Raw genomic sequence first — 22,582 nt, 5'->3', positions numbered from 1 at the left:
AAGATGAGATGTTGATGAGACACTAAAAAATCAGGGTTTTTGGTGCCATTGGCATGCTACTTCCCCTGATTAATGAAGAGAGTGGCACCTATGTGCTTTAGTAACTGGCAACTGCCATCCAACCAAGACAATTCTGACAAATTTACATTCAGGTTTTGTTGATACACTGGCATTTTTCCAGTTACAGTGATAAGTGGGGATTAAGTAAGAGGTTCTAAAAGCTGCCACCATGCCTGCTAAGTTCCAAGCTGATAGACTGTTGCAGAGGAAAGGATCAGACAGGAAGGAGAGACACCTACGTTTACAACATGAAGTTCGAATACGTGTTGGAAATGAAACATCGGAAGGAAGCAGCACTGGATGGTGGTTTTGACAAAGTAGTTGCTTCTCCCCTTTTATGGTTCAAGTTGTACATCAAAGATATTGCAGTAAAAGGCTAAGATGGAAAAAAGGAGAGTGTATTGGTGGAAAGAGGATAGAATCTATATCTGCTGATGACAGAAGGTGATGGCAAAACGAGAACAAACTGTACATAAAATGCTAAAAGATCTGAATGAAACTTGTGTGGAGTACAACAAAAACAAAGCATACGGTGACTGGCAAAGGGAGGAGACTGGTAAATATTAAGACAGGACAAGTTAGTCCTTCCAAGGTATTTAAATGCTCTTACTTGGCTAGTAATATCTCTAAAGTCTTAAGATGTCATCAGGAGGTGAAAACGCATTGCTGTAGTGAAGGAAGCATTCAATAGAAAGAGGAGATTATTATGTGACAAACTAGATAAAGGCCTGAGGAAAAGCCTTGACATCCATTTTGTCTAGAACATGGGATTCTATGGATACAGATGAGAAGATGAAGAAAAGCTAGATGTAGTTGAGATGTGGATTAAAATCAAGTGGATAAATTAGATAGAAAGAGTGAGTAATGAAAGGGTGGTGGAAAGGGTTGGTGAGAGGAGAAGGTTATAAGGAAAAAGAACTACATGGGAAATTCATTGACATGGTACTGCTTGCTAACAGATGCTTTGTGAAGGTCTAGTTTGGAGAGGATATTTAGAGAAAGGAGGAGATACAACATGATAAATGGCCACGGCCATATTTGGGAGGGTGGCAAAGTGTGCGACTGCATGGAGTGGCAGGTTTTAGGGGATGGCAATAACTGAGCGGCTGGGAAAAACAATGGTAAGCATCATCACTGTGTATTTTGCGATAGATAGCTACTGATGCCACCTGTGAGGTACACAATGCAATACACTTATTAGTAGTTCTAAATTCACTCGACAGATGACAGGGCGAAGCTTATTGGTAAGTTCCAGTGTCCGTCTGTTGCGGAAACATAATGGTAATGGACAGAGAAAATGGCGGCTAGTAAAAGTAACCCTTGTACTACTTCTGAAGTTATGGCAAGATTGAAGATGACAGAAGATGAGTATGCCTCCAGTGGTACTGATATTTTCAAGAAGGATCCAGAATACATTCCTGAAGACTCGGAGGTATGTTTACTTTGTAAAATAATGTATTTAGTACGTTCTTGAGCATACTGGTAAGTGCATGTACAAATCATTATGTTCCTGAAGTACAAGAATTTTGAGGTTACATTAGAATAATCACTTCTTACAGTACATTTTTCATGTATATTATTACATGTAATAATATTAATGGTAACAATAATAGTAATTTTTGTTGTGATGCAGATTAATAGTGAATCAGATCATATTTCCTAAAATAATGAACGGTGTATTGCTGCTGCACAAACAAGTCAGGAATGGGCCTTCAAAGAGATGAAGAGGACATCTTCGAAAAGGCTGAGGTTCGATTCTCAGCACAAAATTGAACAGAAGAGTCATAATTTGGGCAAAGAATATGTTTTGCGTACAGGAGAGACTGTAAGTAAAGAAAGTGTGGGACCTAATTGCCGGTGCTCTCTTAAGTGTTTCGAGAAAGCAAGAGATTCAAATGTGATTAAAACATTCAGGAACTTTGGGAAATGGGTGATTTCAATGTTCAAATTGCATTTTTATTTAGTGAAATCAAATATAATGCTGTTGCACATAATCAAAAAGTAGTTGATTAATCTCTGAGAAATTTTACTATTTCCTACAGTGTAAAAGTTGGCGGCAGTGATATTAAAGTTTGCAAGAAAGCTTTTCTCGCAAACTTTTCTTCGTGGTCTGCATAATAAACGCGGTAGCATGGAAAATATAGAGAAGAATAGCTCATCTGGACTGAGCACGCCACCCCAGGACAAACGCGTCCACGTGCTAACTCTGAAACAAGAGTTAATCATATCAGAGAGCACACTGACAAAATACCGAAATATGAGTGCCACTACAGACGCTCAAACAATGGTGGCAGATTGTACCTGCACACTCAACAACTGCTTTCTGTTACGATCACTGTAAGAATGTCTTCAAGAAGATGTCCTTTGATCCTGTATCTGTAGACAAGTGCAGTCGAATTTTCACTGAAGAATATAACGTAGGAGTAAAGCCACTAAGGAACGATATGTGTAAGGCTTGTGACATGCTAAAAGTGAAAAGTGAGAGTACTGTTGACTCCCAGCTGAAAGCAAGTTTTGAGTGTCACTTGGAATTACACCACCGTCATGAAGAGACCGAGCAGGCTAACATCGGAATCAAGATAAAACAAGCAGAAGCAGACAGTAATCTTCATGTTGTGACTTGATTTGCAGCAGACTCTCCCAGTTCCTAAGTTAAGGTGTGGGCCAGCTTTTTACAAAAGGAAAATTTGGTTATATAACCTGAATGTTCATGACTGTGGCAAGAACAAAGGGCACTGCTTCTTGTGGAATGAGACTACTGCTGCCCGTGGATCAGAGGAAACTTTAAGCTGCCTTTTACGTCATGACATAGAAGGAGACACACTCATCGCGATATCTGATAACTGCTGAGGCCTAAATAAGAACTGTAACATGGTTCTGTTTTGGAAGTATCTAATATCAACTGGAAGATTTCATGTGATTGAACACCACTTCCCAGTTAGTGAGAACACGATGTTACGCCCTGATAGAGATTTTGCAACAACTGAAAATTATGTTTGCCGGCAAGTACAAGATGTGTACAGTCCAGTTCAGTGGTTGGATATCATCAAGAAGTTAGATAAGAAGAATCCATTTTTTGTGTACAATACGAAAAGAGAGCATTTCTTTCAAATAGGGCATTTGAAAGAAGTATTTGTCTCAAGAAAGAAGACAGTTCATGGTAAAGATATCAACCTAAGGAATGTGTGCAGGTGGAAGGTGACCTCAGAATTTCCGTCATCTTTATTCATAAGTGAGAAATTATGTTATGACATCTGGCACGAAATAAGTTTCAGAAAACATGGAAGGCAATGCCCACTTCCTACCCGTCGACTTAAATACAACGGGCCAAGACTTATGGAAAAGAAGAAGGTGCTGCTGTCCTGTCATTCGAAGATTACATAAATCCAGTTCATCATGGATTTTTCGTGTCACTAAAGCCAACTGTTTCGGACAGGGAACATGTCAGTGATGAGAGTTATGAATGCAGTTTGAGTAAAGTGTTGAATAGTTGCTGTAAGTTTTCATAAGTAATTTTCTATCACCATGTATTTTTAATGATGTGTGGTTGGTAAAGCATAATCACATCTATACGACCATAATTTAATACTTGTTGTATACTTCATTTGTTTTAGTCAGTTCTCAGTTTTATTTACATCTACATAGACGAAGGCAGATGTTAAAAGCACTACAGAATAAAGGCAATGTTTGAAAACAATTATGCAGATCTGTAGGTCAATTCTAACTTTAAATCCACTGAGTCTCAAAACTATGATTTTGGCACTTACCTTTGTGTCCCCCCGAGCTGCTCATTTGTGAAAAATTGTATAAAAACTGTGGGCATCAAAAAAGTTCTTAAAATTTAAATCTGCTGTTCACAGAGGAATATTAGTTGATGTACACACTCAGAAGTGTGTTACACAGTGTCATTTATTGGTTCTTTTTATATCTTGAGAGAGCATTCTTACATGTTCCTTTTTGATTGAGGTTTAGGTTACAATATGGTTAAAATGGCATTAAGTTATGTGCACATCAGTGTGGTTTCGTTAACTTTATTAACAAACTCTTAACAAAAGGTATTCATGTACATAGTTTCATGTCATAAACAAACCAACACATTTTTGAAAGTTTGCAGGTATGTTTTATAAAAATCTTTTAAGCTTCTGTGAATTAAATGATAAAATAATTTGTCATTAGTTTTTTTCCTTTTTACATCACACTTGTGCTTATAATAGCAGAGAGCAGCAGATGCACACTGTACAATATTCATATGGACTACTGAATACAATTTGCTTTTGCTCGTCATTTCAAAAGGTAAGAGATGTCTCATATGATTCCTTCCCTGTCATTACTGGATATTGCTTTGCAATATTTTGATAAATGAAAATGACTGGAAGAAAGCTACTACATGTGTCTGAGTGCTGATATACAGGAGGGGATTGTAGAAAGTTCTGCACATGGAGTGGGCAGAGGTGAAGAGCTGCATCAAGCTACTTTTGCTTAATACTATGTTGCACCGATCATCACAATAAGCATGTTCTTGTTCATCAAGGAGTACATAGCATGTGAGATACAAAATGGCCCACTATTCATATGCACTGATCTTCCTCTGCTGCTTACCATAATGGAACAATTGTTTCTTCCATTTCAATGAAGAGGGACTTTCAAATATGGAAGCCTGATGAGAACAGCCCTGTTAAAGTACTGGAGACGTTTCTCTGAAGCAGTGATTTACTGCCAGCACTACACTTACTTCCAACTCTTCATTCTTCTTCTCCAAATTGTCTGGATAGGAACTGGTGATAAGGACCTCAAGACCTAAATCACAATGGATTTAATCGTAGGTCTACATATGAACTGCCTCTTTCTGTAGATCTCCCATAATTTATGTATGCCTTGTTTTTTCATTTTTTTTACCATACATACATTTATTTGCTACACATTAAAAAACACAGATCATATTTTATATTTTACTTTGTATAAAAGTTTTAGAGAGATGGTAATTTAAGTACAACATTTGAGTTTACAATTAATAAGTAGTATTTGGCTGGAACCAGTAAAGTCATGGTGGCAGTAAAAACAGCTTCACACAATAATGAAAGCACATTTAGCAAATGACACATTTGCTGTACACAATCAGTCACACACACTGACTATATACCTAACATTACTGAAAGCTATTATGGCCTATATACAAAGATATTAATAAATAATTCAGTATTTACATTTTTGTTTAAAAATACAGTATACATACAAATATAACAAGCTCACAGCAGTGATAAAATAAGAGTGAAGAACCTCACTGCACACAGCACACTTCAAAACACCACCGTTCACTCCAACGTTCCAATTCACTCTGTGGAATGTTACAAGAGTATAATATATTTGGGGCAGGGCATCCAGCAGCGCAGACGCACCGCCAACAGTCCTTACAGATGTCGCAAATCAGGTGTCCTAGAACGCCGACCTCTTACAGCTGAGCAATGGGCGACAGCGAGTCACTCAGCCGGGGAAAGGTCGTCAAGGAGATCTGATTTGCGTCGCTGCCCTAGCAACTCGCCGCCACCAACCTGAAAGGTAAACATCAGGTGAAATCGAATGACATTCTCGAAAACAGACTATCGTACCCGAGATCGATGTGCACGTGCCTTTATAATCTGTGTAGCCAAATTGTGGTCTGCACTGATTATAAACAGAACAGTTTCAAAGAGCCCTTACTCTTATTTTCATATTACCTTTTACCTTTATGTGAAGGATAGGTACCCCAACTGTAATACAGGATGTATGACAAAGTTTGTAACGAGAAACTTTTTCTGTGTCCCACTATAATTGTTATAAGAAAGAAAAGTATGTCTTGTCGAAAATGTGGACATTAGAGACAGACCACACACACAGATGGGAACTGATATTACCTATCTTGTAATTAGTTAGTCTGATAAAATGAATGTATGCAGCCATTTTCAAGCATTTCCTCATCCACTAATGCTTTCTGATGGTAATGTATATTTTTCTTTTGTGGTTCATTAAGTTAGCATTTCTCGAGTGCTGATTAATAAAAATAGCACTTTTATTACATTTTACAGTACAATGGCCTTTTACAATATGTACGACAGCTGATAAGACGATACAACACATTTTTCTTTTCTTGATACTATGCTATTTTTGTTTATGAGGAACATTGTATTATGTGCGGGGTGGCTCTATGTAACTGATGGGAATGACACCCAACAGTCACAAGGTACATTCATCATTCTGAGATTTGCCACTATTTGGAATTACAGCTCAAGAGGGATGTTTGATTCAAGCTGTGTTTGGACAGAGACGTAATGTTAATGACTGCTGTCACATCAGCTTTTGTGCATATATTCATAGTTTTGCTCTAGTTGGGGGGGGGGGGGGGGTGGAAGCCTGATTGTTGTGGCTGATTTCTCTGTAGCTTGGCCCAAGGTATGGTTAGGTTAGGTGACAGTCTGGCTGAGAATCGGTGAAGATAACGATGTGATTTATTTTTTTTCTTTTCTGTGGTGACAGACTGAACTGTAGCTTAACCCGTTTGAATCAAAAAATCACCAATAACATCAAGTTCTAGTGTTTTAATCGCCATACAGTTTACAGTGTTTGCCACATGTTTCCCACGTCACAGGTCGAAGCCGACAATCGTATCAAACATCCCTCTATTAATATAAGAATAACTACAATGTAAGAGAATAATAATGTAATTAAAAAGCTGTATCCAACACACTTTTTTTTCAAAAGGTACAGCCACTATCATTAATATAATTAGTGCATCTCTTTGTGTGTCAATGAAGGGTGTTAAATTTCTCACTTCTTTCTTGGTGTGGCTGAAATAACAATGTTCTTCACTCTTTTTGTGTAAGCCATTTTAAGCAACCTGGTATGAGCAAACCTTAGAGACAAAAATTGTCTAGAGTAAAAAAATAATACTAATTTGTGTGTGTGTGTGTGTGTGTGTGTGTGTGTGTGTGTGTGCGCGTGTGTGCGTGGGAAGGGGAGGGGAGGGCGGGGGGGTGTAGGAGGAAAACAATACTACGTTATTAGTTTTATTTGATCTCTTGTTATTGTCTGTAAATGCATGAAAAACAAGTTTTGGATTACCTGAACTAGACACAAAAATGAAGTGGAGACATTTTTTGCTGTTTGATAAAGGAATTATTAATTATACCAATTTTGTTACTTCATTTATTTTGGAACCGATGAGTGTCATTTCAAGAATCCAGCAATTAATGTATCTTGGATTTAAAAAAATTGTGTGAGCTAACCATGCCAGAAATTAGTTTTATATCCCATGAATCATTTGTACGAGTGATTGCGACATGGGATGAATCTTTTGACATTCACATTACCCATTCATTCGTCAATATGGCTACATACTGTCCACCTACAAGTTCTTTTAAATAAATTAATAAAGAAAAACAGATGCCTGTAATTCCACCTTTTACAGATTATAAAAAGATAAATTCTGCTCTGGAGCAGGAGTTGCCAAGGAAAAATTTACAATTTTTTTCTCTCAAATTTAACTTTGCTGTCAGCCAGACATTTTATCAAAAACTGTGGTTGGAATTTTTGTACCCTTTTCTGTGCTAAAGGCAACCTTAATGTGAAGCAATTTTTTCTTCCGGCATAGTAATGATGTACATCATTGTTCCTTTTAAACTGAAGTGGATTATTTCCAAAAGAATCTTCATAATGGATTAAATGTACTGTGAACAGTAGTCCAAATGCCTAAATCCTTAAGCAAATGCCCATTTATGAGCAATGAAGACTTCCATTCTTAAAGATAAGTTGCCCAGACATTCCCATATGACATTTTGCATGAAAATACACAAAATACCAACTTACTGATCTGTGTCTCACCAAGATATGCAATGATTCTAAGTGCAATTGTGCATGAACTAAGTTGTTTTAGGAGTTCTAAAATGAGTTTTTTTCCTGTTTAAATGATCATCAATATGAAAACTTAAAATTTTTTGAAGTTTTCACCCCAGATACTATTTACTCACTTATCATTGGTGTAGAACATCTGGATCTGGAGAAGTGAATACGTTATGTCTCTCTGAAACTCAGACACGTCATTCACAGAAAACCACTCGAGGATACTTATGAGAAACAACTGTGCTTTAAGAATGGCTTTTACGGAGCCCCATGATTCCTCAGTCAGACGAATTTCCAATGCCTACATCGGTCGAATTATGAAGCTCAACTTCGGAGATGGTCATTTCATTACTTATCTTATCGAGGGAATATTAATGCAAGGATAAGATTTGTGTGTTCTGTGGATTCATTTATAAATAACTTCTCTGCTTCAGTCATGATTTTCTTTTATTTATATTTTGCATCATGTGTTTCGGGAAATTATTCACATTTTTAAGTGTGTTTTTTGTGTGCTATGCCATTTATATATGATGTTTTTGATGTGCGAGATGCTGCATTGTTCTGTTGTCTTTACTGTAATAAAAGGGTGTCCCAGGAGGAACGGTCAATATTCAGAGATACGACAGGAACGATCACTCGAAGCAAAAAAGTCTAGTAAACATGGGCTCTAAAATGCATACCTTAAGAGCTATAAGCACTTCTTCATCTTCAATACTGCAAAACAAATCTCTTCTACTGCAAGCTCTTTGCTTCCCATATTTTGAGAGGTGGTAGTACGGATCAAAACAAGAAAAAAATGTCGAGTAAGCATGGGCTCTGAAGTACATATCTTAAGAGCCATGAGCACTTGTTCATCTTCACTGGTGTGAAACATCTCTTCTGTGGAACACCTGCTCACAGCCCTTAAGGTATGCGTTTTAGAGCCCATGTTTACTAGACTTTTTTGCTTTGAATGATCGTTCCTGTCATATCGCCAAATACCGACTGTTCCTCCTGGGACACCCTGTGTAAAAACACGTGCAATTTTTAATTGATGATCAGTCTTTACATAGAGTTAGTGGTGAAAAATGGAAGAACTACTACTTACAGTTTTCTTGTGATCCACTTGTGCAGAAGCTCATACATATTAAATATCACACAATTTTTGTGCACAGCACACGTTGAAGATAACAACCATATATAAATAGTTAAAAAGAAAATATTTTTAAATTTAGTCAGCATAGATCAATTCAAATTGTTTGCTTTTCATTTTGGGACATCTGTTGTTGAAGACGGGTATCTTTTAGCAAATATGACTTGGTGTCATGAGAGTTAAAACATTTTGATCATCTGATAAAGTTTAATAACCTTTCATCAAACCTTCCCAGATTAAACAAAGCATTGGCTACACAGGAAAGAGACATAATAATTACATTCCACAAGAAATTGAGAACTTTATTCCTATTTACTTATTTATTTGCATCTAAGTTTTCTCTAATGCTGACATTCATGCAGGCTCATTCTAATAAAACATTATTATGACTGATGTAAATCAGTGTGATAAGTAAAAAAATTCTCCTTGCACCACAAGATTCCATTTCACCACTAATCAAGCCCCCTTTTCATTCAGAGAAATCACAGAAAACCTAAATCTGGGTGTGGTTTTGAATATTGTTCCTCCTGAATAAGAACTCAGTCTCTTACACTATGTAATCGGTGATGCAATACAGGCAGGTTTACGTAAGGCAGAATTTACCAATATGCTTCTCATGAATGGAGACACACAATCCAATGAAAGAGTAGCAGAATAACACTATGAAGAATTGTTGCTCCAATGATACCAATAGTTATGCACTGTTCCAAACAGCACAACACGAGGGTTCTATTACTCCATGTTTTATAAGTTTTTATTACTCATCCCTGCATAAATGTCAATGACATACCATTATCAATGTTCAAATCTATGGGCAAAGAAACAAGACAGGATTTAATAATGTTCTTTAACAAACACAAGAAACATTACAAACTTAGTGCATTTGCAGTAACAATACCTTAACACCAGGGGGTTCAGACTCACTGTGAACAGCAGATTTTACTAAATATGACCCACTTAATAGAATCAAAGTACTGAAATAAAGAAATAAACAAATAATACTTGGGTCCCTTACATAAAAGAAATAATTGCATTGAATCTCTCTGGTGGAAAGCACATGCTTATTTATCCACTGCTGAGTCCCATTTCAATCTACAAGATAATGATTGCATATACTTGTAGTTCATTATTAGAAATACTACTTTATCTTATGCCTTAGCTGCATCTGAAGATGGCTGCAGATTTCTGGTCCTGTGTGGCATACTGCAGTATAGTAAGACCAATAGTGTTACCATCCCCATACATCTACATGGATACCCTGCAAATCACACTTAAATACCTGGCAGTTTGTTCATCAAACCAACTTCACAATAGTTCTCTATTCTTTCAATCTCGAACAGTGTGTGGGAAAAATGAACACCTATACCTTTCAATGTGAACTTTGATTTCCCTTATTTTATTATGATGATTGTTTCTCCCTAGGTAGGCCAGTGTCAACAAAATATTTTTGTATTTGGAGGAGGAAGCTGACAACAAACTTTGTGAGAAGATTTATTATATATTTATTATATGAAATATGAAAGTGAAACCACCAGGTGTCTAGGTCTGGCACCAAACAAATGCACTTTTACACCACTTTTGTAAGCATTTAAAATGCAAGTCTCATTGTTTTTGCTCACAAATAATCCTGCTATTGACATCTGATACAGGTTAAGAATACATTTTGTTGTCTTGCACCCATGCAGAAACAAAACACACTTATGCCACAGGTTTTAACCTGAAGCTACAAGTATATGCCTGGGCCCACAGAACTTCATGCTGCAATGAATTCTGAAAGTCAGAGATCATGGAAGTGTTGTGCCATAGAATCATAGAAGACATATGGCGTCTCTTTCCACAAGATTTGTACTCAATCCATACAGCACTGTCAATGGCTTCAGCAGGACAATGCAAACAGGCTGCTGCCCTACGGTTGTTCAATGCCAGCAGAACATAGTAGCAAGGGAAGCAGTGATACCCATTTTCATCTCAAAATGCTAACACATTCCTTACTAAACAAGGCCAAGCATTGTGTGACTGGAATACTGCATGTGCAGCTGCCTGAAAGATAGGCAGTACCTTAAGCATTAAAACCTCCCCAAATTAATAGGTTCCGTTCAAATTGTATTGTATGAAATAAGGAAGGAAAGACATTTAAGGTTCAATGTCCTGTCAATCTGTCAATCACCAGATAATTCTAGACAGAGCACGAACTCAGATTGGGGGAGGATGCGAAAGGAAACATGCCATGTCCTTTTGAAAAGAACCATCCAAGCATTCAGCTTAAGCAATTTATGGAAACCACAAAAAACCTAAATACAAATGACCACCACTGCACTAACATGTTCAGTGTGACACCCACTGTATTCAATGGTGCCTGCAACTTACACTTCACATTTATCTATTAGACAACTGGAGAAATAGGCATCCAGGTTGCACTAACCTAACAAATGTGCAATAACTGCTGTGGCGCAGGACGAAGGGGAATTTGTCAGAAAACAATAAGGAAGACCCATTCCTTCTGAGATCAATCATTCTCCTCAGTTCCAGCTCAATCACATACTGATAATCTTTTATGACAGCTCTGAGCTTGAGGTGACACTGGGGTAGGCATGTATAAAATTCGCTGTCAGAGTATTTTTATATATCTGTCACACTTAACATACAAGGGGCATTCAATGAGTAATGCAACACTATTTTTCTGAAAGAACAATTCCAATACCCCACTCTGGCTACAAAACCCTGTTTTTCAACATAATCTCCATTCAACCTGACAACCTTCTGCCGCCTTACTGGGAAGGCCTGCACGCCAGCAGGGCCCACTCTACTGGTTGCTGTCAGAGCCAATGTGTTGCTGCATCAATAACCTCCCCATCATCCATGTAATGCTTCCCATGGAGTGTATCCTTCATTGGGCCAAAGACTTAGAAGTCTAAAGGTGCAAGGTCCAGTCTGTAGGGTGGATGAATAAGAACAGTCTGATGAAGTCTTGTGAACTCCTCTCAGGTGTACAGACTTGAGTGAGGCCTTGTGTTGTTATAGAGAAGTAGTTTGTTTGGTGGCGACGAATGGGCTGTAGTTGTTTCTTCAATTTTCTAAGGGTAGCACAATGCACTTCAGACTTGATCATTGCACCACGAGGGAGGACATCAAAAAGAATAACCCCTTCTAAGTCCCAGAAGACCATCACCATGACTTTACTTGCTGAGGGTGTGATGTAGTGCTACCCCATGGATTGCTGTTTTATTCCCAGTTCAAAGTGATGAACCCACATTTCACTGCCTGTGATAATGTTCCACAAAAAATTGTCACAATCAGCCTCATAAAACACAAGAAAATTCTGCAGAGATGGTCCTTCAGGTCTTCTGTTAGGTACAAAATATCTGATCAAGAGAACACACACAACTGAGTAACATAATTATAGAATAAAAATCTGCTTCTTCAATTTCTAGTAAATGAAGCAGATTTTTATTCTATAAAAATGTCTGTGAGATGGCGAGGAACCCCGTGTGCACACATCACTGAGTACCCTAATTGGAGGGCAAGTGTATCATCACTGGCAACAGAGACATCCAGTTGAGAAGCAAGGTGTTTCATTGTGATCAGTCAGTCTCCTCAAATGAGAGTATCCAACATTGCAAGAACAACAGCAGCGTGTGGCCAGCACGCACTGGGAAATTGGAAAAGTTTGTGCAACCTCGTTTGCAATGATGACATATGCTTACCATGTTTTTGTTCACTGCCAGGTCCCCATAGACATTCTGCAGGTGCCTATGAATATCTCCGATGTTCTTGTTTTCTGTGAAAAGAAAATCAATGACAACTCTGCTTGGAACACATCTCTGTTACGGAAGCCATTTGAAGGCTATGTATAGTGCTGCCACCTATCATTTATGAAGGTATAGGGGCTGAAACAGGAATATCCCACAGTATCCCACAGCAAATTCCAACTGAAATTGACGGGGAAAAAATGTGTTGCATTACATATTGAATGCCCCTTGTACATTTCATTGATGTCACATGGAACAACGTTGATGCTATACCTCTGTGTTACAGATTGAAATATATGCTATGGCCAAGCACTATTATAAAAAAGATCACACTTGGGACTGTGAGACTGTTCAGATATTAACACCTGTATCATCCTCCTGAGGATTCCTATTACAGTGAAGGCCTTGAAAAAAGTTTGAAAAGTGATTTTAATTAATTGTGTTGATGGTTTAAAAATAGATAAAAAAATACTTAGCTCTCCTAGACGATAATACTGTTTGTCTGTTGACCATAATATGCAACACAACATGCTTGTGGATCATGTTGCACTCACATATATCTGTGCAACCTATGTGGCCTGTGTGGTATTTTTTCCACTATAATATTCTGCACACACATATCCAACTGGTCGCCCCTACCAGTATCTAAAGTAGAATGGAGTGTTTAAGCATTATTCTTAATGGCTCGCTCTGACGATGGCAGAATGGATTACGGGTAAAATATTAGCAGAAGGCAAAGTCTTGTTACATCCAAATTCCTGCAATTTTATGGCTCAAAATGCATCTCTGGCCACAAAATAGTGGAAGCTGTTGGGCCTCATCATCTGCCTTGCTGAAGCCCTACACACTTGTCAGTGATGCGTTGTTGCGCACGTACTCTGAGCTTGGATTCACCTACGCCATTCTCTCTGGCTAAACCATTTTTCAACAATGCTAGTGCAACAAAAATGGAAGTCACAAACAATTATTTATATGCTCTGCTAAATATTTAACTTAATGAAACTACCTGCACTGTAGCAGTTGGACAATAATACTTACACATCACCAAACAGGACATGTGAGCGTGTATTAATGAAGAACACAATCACAAATGAGAAAAACATCACGGCAATACCAATGCACAGGGTCACTACTTCATGCCTGTATGATGGCTTGAGAAACATGCGCACTCTGAATTCATTCCATGTGCTCTCAGTCCAAGTTGAGTACTGGCCAGATGCCCAATCATAACCTGAGAACAAAACAATAACAAAATTAGGACAGTGATGCAATCACTATTCTCTTCAGAACAACATAAATAATATCAAATTTTAAGTTCATATATAATATAGGGAAAAAAATTGGTAAACAAAATTATGTTTCAATGGCTAGTTCACTTATTTTTCAGAAAAAAGGAACACAAAACAAAATGGACATATGTTTTTCCTGATTTCAAATATTACATTTGAAACATTCATACAAATCATAAAAAAATTAAATTCCTAAAGCACTTAAACAATTTCAACCAAACTTTGTACACACATCACTCATCGTCTGTGAATCGTCACTTTTGGGGCGAGACCCATCTACCTATGAAAGAGGTGGTGGTGGAGGTGAGATGCATTGTAGCCCACAGTGTGCAGATACCCATACTTTAGTCATTCAGAATTTGAGGATGAGAGTACTCAGAGTCTTGCAACAATCTTGAAACATAATTTCAAACCTCCATGAAACTTCTTTTTGCTGACAACCCAAACAAAATGACAAAAGTCTATCACTTACTGCATTCTCCCTGTTCATCCAGTAAAACTGCCACATGAAGCATAGCATTTTAATTTATTACCTCTTGACTACTAACTGTTTCGCAACACATTTTGCAGTCACTATTCACATATGCCACAATGTACGAAACACAGTTGAAGAGATAGGATGTCAAATACAGAGATGCATCAAAACTCAATCATCATACGTGAAGCTTTAATTTATTACCTCTTTACTACTAACTCTATTCACAACAAATTTTGCAGAAAGGAGCCACATATACCATTGGATGTATACCATTGTACAGCACATAGTTCACAAGTTATGACATACGAAACATTGAGCTGCATGAAAATGAAACTGCAGTGCAATATTCGCTAGATGCAGGTGAAGAATATGCACAAATATGTTAAACATATGTGAGATACATTTGACATGTGTTAAGAGCTCATTCTAAACCCCTGGACTGATTTAAATGAAATTATTAGCTGCAATCTGAAAACTGTGCGGGGTAAGAACCACCAGCCTCCTGTTGGGGATGCATGTGATAATGTGCAGACAGAAGGGGGGAGGAGTAGATGGGCAGACAGGTATGGTTAAGGAGGAGACAGCCACAGATAGAAGGGGAGGAGGCAATGAACAGACAGGGAGGAGGAGGAATTGGACAGAGGAAGGGAAGAGGAGGTGGTGGACACAGAGAGGGGGAGCACAAATGGATGGGGAGAGGGAGAGAAGGAGATGCACAAAGAGAGAGGGGAGGAGCAGATGGACAAAGAAAGGGGGGAGAGCAGATGGAAGTAAAGGGAGGGGGAACCAGATGGACAAAAGGAGAGGGAAGGGGAGAAACAGACGGATAGTGAGGGAAGGAGCAGATTGAAAGAGAGAGGAGGGCAGAGGAGATGGACAGAGAGTGGGTGGTAGAGTAGAGGACAGAGATGGGATGGTGGAAGTGGACAGGTGGTGGATATGGACACAAAGAGAGAGAGAGAGAGAGAGAGAGAGAAGGACAGGTGGTGGATATGGACACAGAGAGAGAGAGAGAGAGAGAGAGAGAGAGAGAGAGAGAGAGAGAGAGAGAGAGAGAGATGGACTAGTAATACTGGAATAAATACATACCCAGGCAATGCTGGGGATCAGCTATTTTAAAATAAAGCATTTTCAAAAAATACCAATGACTACTTTATAAACCATTCATAAATATTGTTCCACTCTTTGCAAATTAACTGAACAGTTTTTCAATAATTTTCTAGATAAAATACAATGGTATTTTACAGAATTAGAAAAGGTTACACTAATATCTTAAAAATACTCTCATACCTTCTATTGAGAATGCCGGACTTTCAGCTATTGAATAATTCATTGTAGTCTTAACACAAACACCTGTTGAATTTCCATTTTCATTCTTGCCAGACATCCAAAGGTACTGGTATACCTGAAATTCATTTCAGCATGAACTATCAACCACATGGACCCTTTGCTACAACATAACGAATTTTATATGATATGAAAACACTTCAATTGAAATGGTACTTCATTCCCATATGAGCAGAAGTCACACACATAACCATACTGGATCATTACTACATACAATATGTATAGGAAAGTAAAATCAAATCCTTTGTCACTTGGAATAATAAGAAAAGAAACAGAAGAAGAAAAGATTAAAAAAATGAAACACTGATAGCAGAATGGAGGGTAAGTGACTCAGAGCCCTAACTCATACACACACTTGTTCATTCGTTCATGTATCTATCATGTTGCCTTCTGCAGATGCCATCCAGAAGAACAACCTTCAGGGATGTGAGATCAGTCAAAGTATACATTAACAAAAGACAAGAAAATTTACTCTGTACTGTATTGACAATACACTATCACAATATTGCTTAGTGCTATTCATGCTTATGCTACCTAAATTTGAGTAAATTATAAAGAAAATTGCTGCTTTGGGAAAAAAAAGAAAGGCCACTTCCTCCTCAGTTTAACTGTGGACCTCAGGTATTAATAGCTATACTTGATTCAAACAGTATTTTTGAAAGTAATTATTTCCTTACATTTGTACATAATGACACCTGTTTACATCACTGTTTGTCATGCAGCTGTATAACAAATATTGCTTCTTGCTATGTAGGTAAGAAATTTTCAATCCCTGAATCTAGATATTCAGATCATTTGTAGGAAGTGTGATTAATGACATATATTTTTAATTTTCTTCTGAACTGGCAGGGACACTTACTGCAGGAGTCACACAATGGAAAGTCCAGATTGGAATATTAAAAATAGTATGAAAAGGATAAATTGCTACTCACTGTAAAGGTAATAAATTGAGTTGCAGACAGGCACAATGAAAAGACAGTTAGACATTGAGCTTTCAGCCACAGCCGTCTTCATAAAGAAACAGACATGCAGGCACACTTCGTGCACATATGACTGCTATTTCTGAGCACTTTGACCAAAAGCCAACTGTGTGTTGTATTGAACAGAAGCAGCGATCTAAAGTGGGGTGGGAAATGAAGAGGAATAGCAGGGTATGGGGTGGGGAGAAGAAAGGAAGTGCTGCCTGGCGCAGCATGCAATGGTGGCAGAATAAGACTGACAGGTGCATCATTGGGATGTGGGGGAGGAGTCGAAAAGGAGAGGAACAGAGAAAGTGAAAAGACTAGTGTGTATGTAGGCAGAGAGTGGCACACAGTGAGCCTGAGGGGACATGACTTGGAATAGGTTACCAGACAGAGGCAGGTGCGGATGGAAACTGTTGGATGGAGTATATGGGGACAGTAAGTTACCACAAGACGGATGATTTAGAAAATAGGTTATGTGTCCCATAGGCATGGTTCAGAAAAACTGGTAGTGGAGGGGAGGATCCAGATAGCCCAGGTTGTGAAGCACCCATTGAAATCAAGCATGTTATGTTCAGCTGCATGTTGTGCCACAGAGTAATACACTTTGCTCTTGGCCACCGTTTTGCGGTGGCCATTCATCCTGGTGGACAGCTGAATGTCCAATATAAAAAGCTATCCAATCACTGCAGCAGAGCTGATATATGACGAGACTTTTGCGGGTGGTCCAGCATCTGATGTGGTACGAATGGCTTGTAACAGGACTGCAGTAGGAAGTGTTTGGTGGGTTGACTGAGTAGATCTTGCACCTGGGACTTCCACAGAGATATGATTCCTGTGGCAAAGGGGCTAGTATTGGGAGTGGCATATGGATGAACTAGGATGTTGTCGAGTTTGGATGGGTGACGAAACACCACTTTAGGCACGGTTGGAAGGATCCTGGATAAGGCGTCCCTCATTTCAGGGCATGATGATAAATAATCAAAATCCAACAAAGGATGTGGTTCAGTTGTTTCAGACTGGGGTGGTATTGTGTGAGGAAGAGGACCATCTGTTGTAGCTGGTTCATGGGAATTGTAAGAGGAAAAGGAGTGTGTGGGTGTAGGTCTGGGGGATAGTGCTTGTCTGTGATGACTTTTGTACGACCTTATTCATAAAGGGCAAGGGAGTTCTTATCACTGCAGATATGCTGTCCCTGGGTGGCCAGTTTATACGGGATGGATTTCAGCTGACGAGATACAGGTACTGTTGGGCAGAATGTGGATGGATCCATCAGAGAGGAGAAGGTCACCATCTAGGAAAACGGAATGCTGCATTGAGGACCAGATGATATAGATGAAAGAGAAGGTGGTAAGGAATGAAGGAATGAAGATAGGGTGTCTTGGGCCCAAGTCCAGATCATAAATGAACCTGAACCAGATCACAGGTTTTGCAGTTTTGGGAGGCTAGGAAGGTTTTCTCCAGATGGCCCACAAACAGATTGACGTAGGAGGATGCCATTAGAGTGCCTGTGGTTATACAACAGATTTGTTTGTATACCTTTCCTTTGAAGAAGAAATGGTTAGGATAAAGTTAGTAAGGTGTAGGAGTAGTGAGGTAGTGCATTTGGACTCCAAAGGATGCTGGGAGGTAGTGTATAATAGCAGAAAGACAGTTGGCATTAGGGATGTTGGTGTATAGGGACATGACATCAAAGTTGACGAGTGAAGATCCAGGAGGTAAAGGGGTAGGGATGGTGACAACTAGGTCTCCAAGAGGTAAATGGGTGGGGCTGGTGAAGTGGACAGTGGTATGAACTGAGAGAGATAGGATTCAATGTTGGGATTAGGTTGGTTCTGGTTGGAAGGATTCTCTCCCACCAATCCCTGAAATAAGGGACACCCTACTCAAGATCCTTCCCAACACTTCTAACACCGCCAAATGGTCGCCAAGAGCAAAGTAAACCACCGTGTGGCACAGCATGCAGCTGAATATAACACGCTTGATTACAATGGCTGTTTCACAACCTGGGCCACATGGATCCCTCCACCATCCCCCCTTCCTTCACCAGCTTTTCTGAACTCTTGACTGAAATCATCCCTGCCCAATCTATGGCAACCTACTGTCCCCATATCCTCCAAACAACAGTTTATGCTTGCCCTGTCCCCTCACCCTCACTGTGTGCCACTTTCTGCCAATTCACCCATTGCTCTTTTCCCCTTATCTGCTCCTCTCCAAGTTCCCTCACATTCACCTTTCCTCACAGGCTCCTGACACTGCACGTGGCAGTACTGAGGGAGGTGGAAAGAGAGAGAGGGGTGGTGGGATGGGGGGGGGGGAGCGAGGGGAGGCCGGAGGGCGGACAGAGGAAGGCCGGAGGGCGGACAGAGGAAGGCCGGAGGGCGGACAGAGGAAGGCCGGAGGGCGGACAGAGGATGGCCGGAGGGCGGACAGAGGAAGGCCGGAGGGCGGACAGAGGAAGGCCGGAGGGCGGACAGAGGAAGGCCGGAGGGCGGAGAGAGGAAGGCCGGAGGGCGGAGAGAGGAAGGCCGGAGGGCGGAGAGAGGAAGGCCGGAGGGCGGAGAGAGGAAGGCCGGAGGGCGGAGAGAGGAAGGCCGGAGGGCGGAGAGAGGAAGGCCGGAGGGCGGAGAGAGGAAGGCCGGAGGGCGGAGAGAGGAAGGCCGGAGGGCGGAGAGAGGAAGGCCGGAGGGCGGAGAGAGGAAGGCCGGAGGGCGGAGAGAGGAAGGCCGGAGGGCGGAGAGAGGAAGGCCGGAGGGCGGAGAGAGGAGAGAGGAAGGCCGGAGGGCGGAGAGAGGAGAGAGGAAGGCCGGAGGGCGGAGAGAGGAGAGAGGAAGGCCGGAGGGCGGAGAGAGGAGAGAGGAAGGCCGGAGGGCGGAGAGAGGAGAGAGGAAGGCCGGAGGGCGGAGAGAGGAAGGCCGGAGGGCGGAGAGAGGAGAGAGGAAGGCCGGAGGGCGGAGAGAGGAGAGAGGAAGGCCGGAGGGCGGAGAGAGGAGAGAGGAAGGCCGGAGGGCGGAGAGAGGAGAGAGGAAGGCCGGAGGGCGGAGAGAGGAAGGCCGGAGGGCGGAGAGAGGAAGGCCGGAGGGCGGAGAGAGGAAGGCCGGAGGGCGGAGAGAGGAAGGCCGGAGAGAGGAAGGCCGGAGGACGGAGAGGGGAAGGCTGGAGGACGGAGAGGGGGCGGAGGGATAGGGGGGCAGAAGAAGAGCGCACTCTGTCAGATAAAAAGTGTGATATGAAGCTAGAAGGAAATTTATTTTTCTATTTACTGTTCAAACTGTCTTTCTTATGAGGAAGTTGCTTAGTGGTCACTCCTGGAGATTTGTTTTGCAAATGTTGACTGTCTGTACCTTAAAATGAAATGCTACAGCTGAGAATTATTTGGAAGCTTCATTTGCATAACAAATTTCAATTAACTTAAAAATAATTGTGAAGGATCTGTGGAGAAATAACTATGTGCTCCACTCAGTTACAGTTGGATAAAAGAACAAAATGACAGCTACATAATGACTGGATGAAAGAAACACGTAAGCCGTGCGGCCAGTAGCAGGTAGTTCATAAGAGAGTACTGATATGCAGCCAGGTGACATATTGCCATCGTTATTTTAGGAAGTTCCACCTTGTCTCATTTTTGAGGCACAAATGCAACAAGGGAATGATGTGCATGAAAATTTAAAATCTCAGCATGCAGAGCATCTGCATGGGCTGCTAGATTTGTTATCACTGGGTTCAAACGACACACGAGTATTATAGAGATGCTTCAGAAACTCAAATCGGAGTTCCTGGAGGGAAAGTGACGTTCTTATTGAGGAACACTACTGAGAAAACTTAGAGAAATGGCATTTGAAGCTGACGGCAGAGTGCTCATACTACCGCCAACATAAATTTTGAATAAATACCATGAAGTGAGATATAACAAATTAGGGCTCATACAGACAGTAGCTTTTCCTTGCTCTGTCTGCAAGTGGAACAAGAAAGGATACCACTGAAAGTTGTACAGGATACCCTCTGCCACACACCATACTGTGCCTTGCAGTGCCCCATTGCAAAGTCAAGCACTGGCATGACAGTTGGGAACGATAAAGCAGACGGGGCTGTGAAGAGGACATCAGTCACAGCGCACTGACCGATCCCTCTCTAGGACGACAAAGCGACAGCTGCACCCTCTACGCAAAGAGAAGATAAGCACTGCACCCGACTGGCCGCTCCCAGTTCTACGAGTTCTACCGAAGCGTCAAGACCAGTGACCTGGATAGAAGCATCTACTGTAGTAGTTCACTTGTATTCAAATCGTATATACTGAAGAGATTTCTTATTCGCATGTCACCCTTTGCTTGTGACATCTGTATTTCTCAAAGTTGAGTACCGTCATTTATTTTCTGCAACAAAATTCATTAATATGATTTGCTTGAATTGTTGTCTAGTGATCTGAGAAAGCAGATTTTCTACGCACCCACTATTTGATGAGTAGGCAGGACATAACATGCAAAGTATAGATGTAGATTAACAGTGCTGGAGTGTCTGGAATGTAGCACGGGACATGTCAGATACTGCTCGGTTCGCACACAGGCCTTGCTATCAAAGCTTCTTCCAGTGTACTAGATGTTGGAATCCATGCTCAGTGAAGGGTGAGTGGCAGCTTTTTACGCTTTTGCATTACTCAATGTGGACACTGACTGTCTGGCTGTGCCCATTTTCTCTGTAAGTGAGAGGTGCCCGCTCCTCTGGCAAGGTTGGAGCAGGCACGAAGGGGAAGGGGTATATTAATTATTGGAAGCCCCAATGTTAGGAGCGTTATGGAGCCCCCTGGGGTAACAGAATCCAGGGTTGGCAGTAATTCTGTGTGCAGTCAATGTGTCTGCTGGGTGGCCCCACCCGAGATGTGGAGGAGGCCCCTTCCTGTGGCTATTGAGGGTGCAGGGTGCAAAAGTCTCCAAGTTGTTGCTCACGTCAGCACCAATGAAGCCTGTCACTTGGTTCTAAGGCTATCCTCTGTTCCTATGGTGGGGCTCGCTGAAGCGGTGAAGACTGCTGGTCTCTCTCATGGGATGCAAGCAAAACACACAATTTGCAGCATTGTACCCAGAGTTGTTTGAATCGGTTGGTTTCGAGCCAAGTGGAGAGCCTCAACCAGAGGCTCAACTGATTCTGTGATGGTCATGGCTGCAGGTTTAAGGATCTGTGTTTTGCACTGGATAGTTGTAGGACTCTTTCATAGGTTAGGAACAGACTACTCAAAGGAAGTGGTTACTAAGTTACCAGAATATTTGTGGAATGGACACTCAAATTAATGCTCACCAATCAATAAGCAAAGAGCAATATCAAAATCAAATATCAGATAATGTACAAAGTAGACATACTTTGACTGTCAAAATTTTAACAATTAATTGTTGTAGTATTCATAAAAAAGTTTCTGAACTTACTGGCCTCAAAGTTGTCACACTCAACTTATTCTTGGGACAGAGAGCGGGATGAAACCTGAAGTCGAAAGCTCCAAAATATTTAGTGTATATAGGAAAGACAGATTAGATGCCACATGAAGGGGGAGGGGGGGGTGCTCATTGCTGTTGTAAAAACGTTGTGACTATGTGGGTCAAAACTGAATCTGGACACGAGTAGCAGGGCTAGGTGAACTCAAGTTTATTATGGGACATTTTCACCAGCCACCCAACTCTGCTGTGTCGTTGTAGAATCATCTT

The 22,582-nt window shown here is 40.7% G+C and overlaps 1 protein-coding gene across 5 annotated transcripts in view; it reads right to left on the bottom strand.

Annotated features, from left to right (window-relative positions):
* Positions 1-4,075: 4,075 nt before the first annotated feature.
* LOC126285420 (nicastrin) overlaps positions 4,076-22,582 on the bottom strand; it is a 133,913-nt gene continuing 115,406 nt past the window's right edge. For 2 of the 5 annotated variants that reach the window (XM_049984787.1, XM_049984788.1), the window contains exons 10-12: positions 15,871-15,985; positions 13,852-14,044; positions 4,076-5,609 (exon numbers count right to left, since the gene is read on the bottom strand). In XM_049984787.1, the coding sequence (XP_049840744.1) occupies positions 5,588-5,609; positions 13,852-14,044; positions 15,871-15,985 (330 nt within the window). In that variant the 3' untranslated portion in view covers positions 4,076-5,587. Of the gene's footprint in view, positions 5,610-8,612; positions 8,936-12,768; positions 12,843-13,851; positions 14,045-15,870; positions 15,986-22,582 lie in introns of those variants that run through there. The other 3 variants (XM_049984784.1, XM_049984785.1, XM_049984786.1) reach the window with 2 other exon arrangements.

The sequence above is a fragment of the Schistocerca gregaria genome, chromosome 8 (assembly GCF_023897955.1).
Source record: "Schistocerca gregaria isolate iqSchGreg1 chromosome 8, iqSchGreg1.2, whole genome shotgun sequence".
Classification (NCBI taxonomy): Eukaryota; Metazoa; Arthropoda; class Insecta; order Orthoptera; family Acrididae; genus Schistocerca; species Schistocerca gregaria.
The sequence above is the reverse complement of the archived record's forward strand: the minus strand, read 5'-3'. Positions and strand labels throughout refer to the sequence as shown.